The sequence below is a fragment of the Anopheles darlingi genome, chromosome X, assembly GCF_943734745.1.
Source record: "Anopheles darlingi chromosome X, idAnoDarlMG_H_01, whole genome shotgun sequence".
NCBI classification, from domain to species: domain Eukaryota; kingdom Metazoa; phylum Arthropoda; class Insecta; order Diptera; family Culicidae; genus Anopheles; species Anopheles darlingi.
Genome location: NC_064873.1, coordinates 8,382,003 through 8,392,554, shown reverse-complemented (window position 1 = coordinate 8,392,554; position 10,552 = coordinate 8,382,003). Strand labels below are relative to the sequence as shown.

General features: G+C 52.5%; 1 protein-coding gene across 4 annotated transcripts in view; it reads right to left on the bottom strand.

Annotated features, from left to right (window-relative positions):
- Positions 1-10,552, bottom strand: part of LOC125950155 (neurogenic locus Notch protein) — a 38,028-nt gene that overhangs the window by 6,309 nt on the left and 21,167 nt on the right. For all 4 annotated transcript variants that reach the window (XM_049677856.1, XM_049677865.1, XM_049677847.1 and 1 more), the window contains exons 6-9: positions 9,141-9,274; positions 5,497-6,009; positions 5,216-5,398; positions 1-3,714 (exon numbers count right to left, since the gene is read on the bottom strand). The exon at positions 1-3,714 is cut by the window's left edge and continues 1,889 nt beyond it. In XM_049677856.1, the coding sequence (XP_049533813.1) occupies positions 1-3,714; positions 5,216-5,398; positions 5,497-6,009; positions 9,141-9,274 (4,544 nt within the window). The remainder of the gene's footprint in view (positions 3,715-5,215; positions 5,399-5,496; positions 6,010-9,140; positions 9,275-10,552) is intronic.

Below are 10,552 nucleotides of genomic sequence, written 5' to 3'. Positions count from 1 at the left end.
CCGGGTTGACACCCTTTACCTGGTAGATCGGGAACTGTTTCGACAGGGAATGCTTCGCAGCGGTCGCCGCCAAAAACTCAGCAGCCTCGTTCGCCGTCCCGAAGCACTCGGCTCCGCTAGCCCCGATACATTTGCGGTTGTCCAGCTCCAGGTACACCTGTATGCCAGTTTGGCGCGTTTCCGTGTAGACGACGTGATGCTTCCGTCCGAACTCGCTGTCCGTCAATCCCTGCAATGCGGTGCCGCCTTTCCACGGGAAGATCATCTCTACGCCGGCCGCATTCTTCTTGATTCGTACGGTCGTGCGCAGATGGTGGCCGAGATCGCGCAGAAACTGGACGCGCTTCGCGCGGAATGCCGTCAGGTCCATGAGCAGAATGGTGGAGATGGCACCTTCCGCTAGCAACGCCGGTTCCTTCTCGTTCTCGCAGTCCAGACCGTCCCAGTTACACTCGGCATTGTTGCAGCCGTAGTCGCAGAATCCGTTAGCGTAGTGTTTCTGGCAGTAGGCATCGTAGATCGGATTGCACGGCTGCAGCTTCTTCTCGCAGTCGCGCCCATCAAACAAACACTGCGGATTGTTGCACTCCTCGTTGCAGAAACCATCGAGGAACACCTCCCAGCACTTGATGCTGGCGGTACAGTTGAGCCACGGGTTGATACCGAGCGAGCAATCGTTACCATCAAAGTCGCAGGCGTACGTGTTGCACTCTTCGTCGCACCGCAAGTTACCTTGTTTCTCCCGGCAGCCCTTCTTCACGCACTGCGCCCGCTGATACTCGAGATCGATGGCATACATATTGGGCAGCCCACCGGGACCACCACCAATACCACCGAGACCGCCAAGTCCGCCATTGCCACTCTTTCGCTGGTGCGTTGTGTCAAACCATCCGTTGAAGTGCGGATCGTACTCGTTGCATGTTTTGCCCTTCCATTTCGCCGGGCAGAAGCACTCGAAGTCACCGAGCCGATTCTGACACTGGGCCCCTTTTTCGCACGGATTCGAGTTGCACTCGTCGAGCACGTCCAGCTCGCAGTTGATGCCGCTGGTGCCGAGCGGACATTCGCACCGATAGCCACCATCGTCGGCGATCTGACACAATCCGTTAATGCACGGATTCGAATCGCAGTCGTGTCCGCTGTACTCGCAGTTCTTGCCATAGTAGCCATCAGTGCAGAGACAGTGATGACCAGACTGACGCGTTGAGCACTGGCCCCCATTCAAGCATGGATCGTTGGCGCAGAAGTCGACCTTCACCTCACAGTGTCTTCCCATGTGGCCCGGCTTACAGTTGCAGTGATAATCGTTGACCAGCTGTACACAATCGAGCGTACCGGGATTCGAGCAGGGGTTCGACAAACACTCGTTGATGTCGCCCTCGCACCGTGCACCGACGAAACCTGGTGGACACCGGCATTCGAAGCCACCAACCCGGTCGATACAACTACCGTTGTTGTGGCAAGCGCCCGGTGTACAGTCGTCCGTGTTAATCTCGCACAGCACCCCGATCGTACCGGGCGGGCAGGAGCACTTGTAGCCGTTCACCAGATCGTGACAGATACCCCCGTTGCGGCATGGATTCGGTTTGCACTCGTCAATGTTCAACTCACAGTTCTGCCCTTGAAATCCGGCCCGACAGTTGCACCGGTAGGCACCGATTAGGTTCTTGCACGTACCACCGTTCCGGCACGGTTGCGATTCGCACTCGTTGATCTCGTGCCGACAGTACGAACCAGTGTAGCCCGGTTTGCACCGGCAGTGATGAGAGTTGCCAAAGTCTTCGCACGTACCATTGCGACAGAGATGCCGCACATCGACACCCTTCCGTGCTGCAGCATCCTTACACGATACCATCTCCACATCACACAGCTTCCCGGTCCAACCGGCCGCACACTGGCAATGGTAGGTATTTTCCTGCTGCGTACACGTCGCCCCGTTCTCGCATGGGGCCTGGGCACACCAGTCGACATAGTCCAGACACTGCTTGCCCGTGTAGCCGTACGAGCAGTGACACGTAAAATCGTTCTCGTAGTCATGGCAGGTCGCTCCATTCCGGCACGGCTGCGAGTCGCACTTGTTGATCCGGAACTGGCAGTTGCTACCGGTATAGCCGGTCTCGCAGGAGCAGTTGTACGCGTTGATGCCATCGATACAGGTGCCCCCGTTCATGCAGGAGCTTTCGGTGCAGTCCTCGTCGTTGGTCTGGCAGTTCATACCGCTGAAACCGAGCGGGCAGGTGCAGGTGTACGAGTTGACGTACTGATTGCAGGTCGCCCCGTTCTGGCACGGTTGCGACAGGCATTCGTTGATGTCCACCTCGCAGTTCCGGCCCTCGAACCCGTCAACGCACAGACACGTGTAGTCGCCGATACCGTCCAGGCAGGTGCCACCGTTCTGGCACGGAAATGACGCACAGTCGTCCGTATTGATCGCACAGTCCCGTCCCTCGTAGCCCTTGGCGCAGATGCACTGGTACGAACCGTTCGTGTTGCGGCAGGTTGCGCCATGCCGACAGGGCGACGACAGTTCGCACTCGTTGATGTCCTCGTCGCACAGCCGACCAGTGTAACCGAGCGTGCAGGAGCACGAGAAGTCCAGATAGTTGGAGCTGGGTGAGCACTTGGCACCGTTGCGGCAACGATTCGGCAGGCAGGGGTCCATCCGCGACTCGCAATCGCGCCCAGTGTACGGACCACGGCAGACACACTTGTAGCCGTTCACCAGATCGATACAGGAGCCACCGTTGCGGCAGGGATTAGCCACGCAATCGTCGATGTTAACCTCGCAGTTGCGCCCCGTATAACCCGGCATGCACTGGCAGGCGTACGCGTTCAGGCCATCGCGGCAGATGCCACCATGTTGGCACGGGTTCGAGCCACACTCGTCGATGTCGATCTCGCAGCGCCGACCACCGTAACCGGGCGGACAGTGACAGATGAACTGGTTGACTCCGTCCTCGCACCGGCCTCCATTGATGCACGGATTGGATGCGCACTCGTCCACGTCACTGAGGCAGCGCGCATCAAAGTAACCGCGTGGACACTCGCATCGGAACCCGTTCACCAGATCCATGCAGACGCCCCCGTTGGCACACGGATCCGATGCACACTCGTTCACGTTTGTCTCGCAGTGGAACCCGGTATAACCCGGTACGCACTGGCACGTGTACCGGTTGATACCGTCGATGCACTTCGCGCCATTCCTGCACGGGTTGCTGTGGCACTCGTTCACGTTGACCTCGCAGTTCGGGCCGGATGTGCCGGGCTGACAGCGGCACAGATAGCTCCCGACCAGATCCTCACAGTGGCCGCCGAACAGGCACGGATTCGATTCGCACTCGTTGATCTGTATCTGACACAGATAGCCGGTGTAGCCCGGGTTGCACAAGCAGGTGAACGAGTTGTCACCGTCGATGCAAGCACCGCGATGGCACGGGTTAGACTGGCAGTCATTAATGTTCGTCTCGCAGGACAGTCCGGTGTAACCCGGTTGGCACTCGCATTTGTAACCAGCGATGGAGTCGTGGCAGATACCACCGTTCCGGCACGGCTGCGACATGCAGTCGTCGATGTTGATCTGGCATCGCAACCCCGAGAAGCCGATCGCGCACGTGCATTTGAACGAGTTAACCATATCCCGGCAGATGCCACCATTCAGACACGGATTCGTAGCGCATTCATCGATGTCGATCTCGCATTGAGTACCGGTGTAACCTACAAATTTATGGCGACATAGAAAGTGTACACTTATGTAATTAGTGGTCGCACTTCAACGAAAATGCAAGCATGAGTATTCTTTCAAAGGGGCAAGGACATATCCAAGGAGGCGCGCAATCTACTTCTAGCACACCTTAACTCCGTTTAATTGATTGCTCTAGAGCTCTCTTTCTTTTTTTTCCTCTCTCTCTCTCTCTCTCTCACACACACACACACACACATTTTTTCTCTATTTCTATATTGATGCGATAAAAACTACTACATCATTTTGGGGATTAATTGTGAAATCGTTGCTGGCATTCCAGGGTTATACACTGGTTCAAGCATCACCAATCGACGCAAACCCACGATGCCACGCACCAGGAGCACGGGGGACACGGGTCGCCAGCAATAATATCGCGCAGAGGAGATATTAGCTCGCATTAATGGCCCATTAAAGGAACCAAAAACCTGTTTTCAACATCCCGATTCCGGATATGCTCACTTGGAAATGTTTGTGAATTAAATCATATATGAATGCATTATAGGCTGTCTGAATGTAGAGAGGGAAGATCCAACAGCAATAGCTCGATACACTCAATAACACCAATCGAACGGTTCAAAATTTCATGGTGCTTGTGGTACTAGTACTAGGCGTGTTGCTAGCATGCTTAGATGATCGTTTTATCGCCTGGAGCAGAGCATGTCGCGGACGAGCTGGACTGCTGAACCATCAAAACCACCTTCCTCCACATGGGCTTTTGTGGTTCCGCACGTTTGTAACTGAGCGAGTTGACCACTCCCAATGACCAACGAAAGCTCCCTCCATCACTAACTGGTTTTTTTTGTGGTTGTAGTGCCGGACAAATCAGAACGTATCGGCACGGTCGGTATGAGGGTTAGGAGGGGGATGTAGAACGAGGTGGGGCGTGTTGTTGCAAGGGCTTTCAAATGTCCTCAACTGCGGAGCCACCACACCGAGGCGTATTTGGAATAATCGTAGAATCAGCAGCAGCAGCAGCAGCAGCAGCGACCTGCCGCCACCATCGCGCTAACGGCGTCGTTATGCTGTGCCACACTCGAGCCCTTCCCCTGTGCCCGTATTACTGAAAACCGGTTTGAGGTTGCTTGGCTGCAGGCGGATCGGTGTACGGACTTTGCGCAGCCTACGTACCGCACAGCACAGATCACAGACACACCACCCCGTCCGCGGACCGTGCTCGTGTTCTTTGGGGTCGCGCACGAGCGCGCCTCGGTCCAGCTAATAAAAAACCGTGTAAAACTGTGCCCACTACTCCCACACCCTGCCAAGGGGCGCTCGCACAACTGACCAATGTTTTGTGTCCAAAAGCGGACCTTAACCGGACCGTTGTGCTGGATGATGGTAGCGCAAAAAGGGTTGAAATGGGATTCTGGAACTCAGGGATTCATATATCAGCAACCGGAGATTGCTTAAGACCATTAGAGGATTAAAGAGTCTTATAGGGATAGCAATTAGCGCTGCAGACGATTGACTTACCTGGCATACAGACACAACGGAAGGTTCCTGGATCGTCGAGGCAGCTACCCTGGTTTTGACACGGATGCGATTCGCACTCGTTCACGTTCGTCTCGCACCGCGGCCCGGTGAAGCCTTGCGAGCAGTTGCAGGCGAACGAGCCCGGCGTATTCACACAGATGCCATTATGTTCGCATGGTGAGCCTGTTTTGCATTTGGCAGGGAAAAGAATAGTAGAATAGGCACGTTAGCTTGAATACCGCTCAGCGACTTCGCGACGTATTATCCTCCAGCAACCGTACCTTGGTCACATTCGTCGATATCCTCCGAGCAGTCGATTCCCTTGTATCCGACCGCGCATGAGCACGTAAACGAACCGTTGATCGGGCTGGTGTCACAGATGGCATCGGCATGGCACGGATTCGACGTGCAGGCATCGTCCAAATGGCACAGCAGCCCGGTTTTCCCTGGCGTGCAACGACAGTAGAAGCTGCCCACACCATCGATGCACGTTGCCCCGTTGAAGCAGGCCGCGTCCACGCAGTCGTCGATGTTGTTGCTACAGTCTGGCCCGTTCCAGCCGTTCACGCAGATGCAGTTGTAGCTGCCATGCGTGTTGGTGCACGTCGCACCGTTCTGGCAGATCGATGGCCGCAGTGCGCACTCGTCCACATCGTTCTCGCAGAACTCGCCGGTGAAGCTGGACGAGCAGCTGCAATGGTAGGCGTTGATACCGTCCACGCATGTACCGCCGTTCTGGCACATGTTACCGGGACAGTCGTCCGTATTTTCCTCGCAGTTCTTACCCTGGAAGCCTGTGCAAATAATGACGAACATTGCAAGAACAAGAAGAAAAAAAAGATAAAGAGAAGATTAGCTTCCAACATTAACAAGTACATCGTTGAACAACGCATCATCACGTCATCGTCTTCATTGCAGTCCTGTTTTGGCAATTCGACAACATTGTGCACCTAGCAAACGACTCTAATAGGTATCACACCCTTTGCCCTAGAAAATTGCCCGTAGCCAATAGGCCAATGGCACATGGTCCTTGGGGTAGTCAGATTCAGATTTACGCAACTCTTGTACAACAACGCGTGTTGTGCGTGTTTTCTCCGCTATCACACGCCACTTTCATCCATGCTGCTAATGCTCGTCTCGTCTAAAATACCGCGGAAATCGCGGCTAGCTCACGTCTCAGGTCCGTCATAAAAAATAATCATCGTGCGCATCGCAACCACCAAGTGATAGGGGTTCGGTTGCCGCAAGCTTTACGCCTTTACGCTGTCACCTTTGACGAGCATGCGCCGGAATAGAGGATACTCCACAGCATCAGGCCAGCAGCCCGCAGCCTCCTCTCACACACGCATACTCGATGATCTCGCCGCAGCCCAGCCCAAGTAGCACGCATACTGATGTCCGCGCAGCCCAACCCTTGAATGTGAGAGGAGCCTTACACATATTCGTATCATTTTTCCTCCCCGTTCGTCTCTCTGGTTTCCATTTTAATAAGTGTTCTAAGCAGCCGCAACCAACCAGCAGAAGCCAATGACACGCGACCGCCTGGCACTGTCTGCTGTTTGGACCACTTTTCTCTCTAGAGCAGATTTATTGCCGAACTGGTACCGTAGGACAGGGGAAAAGGGTGTATGACCCACGCTGGTAGTGGTAGTGGCTGGCTAGCTGGTTGACTATGGGGCGCACTTCTCTTGACCACTCGGACTGGGAGAGAAATACGGTGACATCAATTTGTTATATAGGCTTCTGTGTGGTTGAATTAACATGCAGCACAGATACACGCAGTGAACCAACAAAACATGCAAGCTGCCAGAGCATAGGTTCCACGGGGAAAGGTGTAAGGAGTGCAGAGGAGTGAAGACAGGCCACAGGGAGCCTGTGTTTGTGTGTAGTGAAAAAAGCGACGAAAAAAACCAATGGACGACCACCAACACCATCAAAACACACAACCACTACCTTCAATTGACGAATACTCTTGAATACGGTTGTCTCTTTCTGACATACACACGCATACAGACGCGCGCGCACTAACACACAGGCAAGCGCAGGCAAGAGACATGCAAGAGAGCTACAATATCTGGGCTTTTGCAATGAGGCCATTGATTTACCTAATATAATTTGTAGGTTGGACTTATAGATATATTCAGATACTACGAGAAGCCCACAGAAAAAACTATCAAAAATAATTGAAAACGCAAGATATGCGCTCGTAGTGGTTCATTATGTGTTGTGCTTTTGATATTTGAGCAAAGCTTATTGACGCATGATGGTGGATCAGCGCGCAACCTGCAGGTATGCTAATATCTGTCACACAGCGCACCACACCTAGCTAGCTAGCGTATTCTCGAGCTCGTTCCCTTTGTCGGGATCTTACTAGCGGGCACTAGTAGGAAATCATTAGGAGACATACGATAGTTTTGTATCAAATTTCCAGTAGCGTGAGGATGACGGGGCGCGGTGGCATCATGGCCAGCGCACACACCTTGCACGCGCGCTTGGTAAGTCGGAAAAAATAAATTTGAAATTTGGTAGCCACTGCATATGCGCTGCATAGCTTTTTTGTCGCAGTAGAATTTATTAGCTGCCCTTTTGCTACCATTAAAATCTAGCTGGCCCAGCTCCAAAGATATGGTTTGCTTCCCCTTCCCCATTACACCACACTCGGTGACCAGACAAACAGGAATCCTTCTCCTTTCCTTCAACGTTTTCTCTGCTGTTTCACGGGTTTCCGATGATCTTGTTTCCAGCCTCTTACACTCCATCTCTTTCAATATTTTTTCTCTTTCTTGATTTCGCTCTCTCTCTCTCTCTCTTTTTCTCTTCTCTCTCTTTCTCTCTCTATCTCCTTCTTTCGCCCATTTGTGTTTCTGCCCTGTTCCCGACAGGCTTATGTTTGCTTCTGTTTCTTTTTCTTCCTTTACTTCTTCGCTTGTTTTGAGATTCTCGTTTCTTCGATTTCTGCTGCTGCTCGGTTTCTTCTTTCTCTTTTCCCGGAGTTCTGCATGCTTCATATTTTTCTCAACCTCTGCGCGCTGCTGCTACTTCGCACCGCGCTTCCTCTTCTTCCTGTCTTCCCCTCCTCCTACTCTTTCGCTCTGGTCCGTCTGACTTCACGAGCTGACGCAGCCCGAAAAGATTCATTTTGCATCCACCACGGGGCCATAGCCACAGATTTTTTTCAAGCCAACCAGCCAACCAGCCAGCCAGCCCGAGATGATGGTGTTGTTCACCAGCATCAGAAAACTCCCGGAGGCGGCTCCCATCGCCAGGTTCGCGCGCTCTCAATCCCAAAAAAAAAGAGAGACGAGCACACACACAGCCACCAACAGCTTGAGATGTGCATGAGTCTGCTGTAGTGGAAAAAGAAAGTACCGATAAAATTAGCTAGCGCCCTTCTCCGTCTTTCCTGGCAATCACTGCGTGTGTCTGTATGTGTGTACCACGAATGGGGAGAGAGGAAGATGGGGAATAAGCTTGCGCGGAGCGTGAGCGCGGGTTCGTTAAGTCGATTTTTCCTTTAAGGCGTTTTCGTGTGAAAAGCCCCATCATTGCCCTACGGCCGCACGAACAAGCGGAGATCGCATCTCGTGGGCCAACCTCCGCACGATCAGCGTGCATAACACATTCGGATTGAAGCCGTTAGTCCTTGGATGGGACGATGAGAGAGCTGCAGCCAGCAAGGGCGCCTCGTATCAACTGCGGCGGTGCGCTTCGTCATGAAAGATTTGCCGAAATCAAACATCCAGCAGCACCGGAACTACGGATACTGTCATGCCAGAGATCGCCAATCTAATAGGACCGTCTGTGCATTTACGTTTTAATAGATTCGAGGGCTTCTCACGCCGTTTTATGGGCGTTGAAAGTCTCTTTATATTATCCCTTTAATTAATTATAATAATAATTGTACCAAAGTTTGGCGAATACTTACCGGGAGGACATTTGCATTCGTAGGAGTACTTCGTCGATTGCTTGCAGGTGCCACCGTTCTGACAAGGTGACGGCGAGCAGGGAATGTAGCCGGACTCGCAATTCTTTCCCGTATATCCTGGTTCGCACATGCACCTAGAAGTTTGAAATAGACAAAAGGAAAGGGTTCAGAATACGGTGGGCAGTACGTATGGGAGTAGTCTGTACGATAAGGGAGGCGGTCGTTGACAAGACGCAGGTTATCCCACGGTGATACAGATTTCGACCCTTCCACGCATCAAAACCCAACTCATGGAAGTTTGCCCGTTTGCGGTTTTGCTGGAGAACCAGATTTGGCTAAAGTAAGGAGGTATGGTCCGAACCGTGAGGGAACATAAAGCGATGGACCGAGCACACCACCATCTCAAGGAAGAGACGAGAATGCCAATGGCAAAAGAATGTCCTCGAAGAGAGCTGCATACTTCGTCTGCGGGTGCGTTCGCCTCGTCGTTATGTTGGAATACACGTAGCGCATCGTAGCGACCAGACCTACATACGTAAAAGGTACTGCGAGCGACACAAACCATAAGTTTGCGCTCCACCAGCAGCATCAGCAGCATCAGCAGCAGCAGCAGCAGGTCCGCTCCTTTTAAGCGCGGACAAGCGAAAATACTGCATGGAAACTTGTCCACAAACGTCTTCTTTCTGTCGCCGTCGCATGGGATTCGCGTGATCGCCTTTGTGCAGGCGATTGAGGCGGGTTGTGTGTGGTTGGTTGATGTGGGGGACGGTATGTATGGTAGAGGAAGGTGGAAAACACCGTCCCCAGCCGGAACAGCAGCAGCAACTCGAAACAGAAAGGAAAAATCCCGCGGGTATATGTGCCCCGGGTTCAAAAGCGCGGCGAAGCTTCCACTGGACTGTTTGGATTTCGTGTAATAACGCCATCTCTACACACACACAAACCATTTCCGGTCATTAAACGGTAGACTCCAATAATAAAAAACCAATAACGTTCTCAATTTGTAGTAGAAACACTTGCAGCAGTGTTATGTTTACCGCGAAATGAGTATGATTTTTAATATTAGCTACAAAAAGGTTCACCAAATAAAAATGTAAACAAATCTTAACGACTGCGTGGTCGTCCGAACCTTGTGTGGATAGTAAATGTCCAAAGTAGACACATATGTGCAAGTTTAGCACATGAAACTGAGCGACTTTTATTCGTCTAACTAGCAAATAAAAATGATGTGTGTAGAAACACAGTAACTGCTGCTGCAACCGTAGCAAGCCTCTTCGTTCTGCGTGTCGTCCACCGCGCACTGTGCGCTGCTGCGCCGCTGTCTGACCATTTTTGGGAGCAAACCACCACCCCGTCTCGAGACCAGTCACAATCCGCGCAGCACACACAGACTCGCGACATTCTTCAGTGCA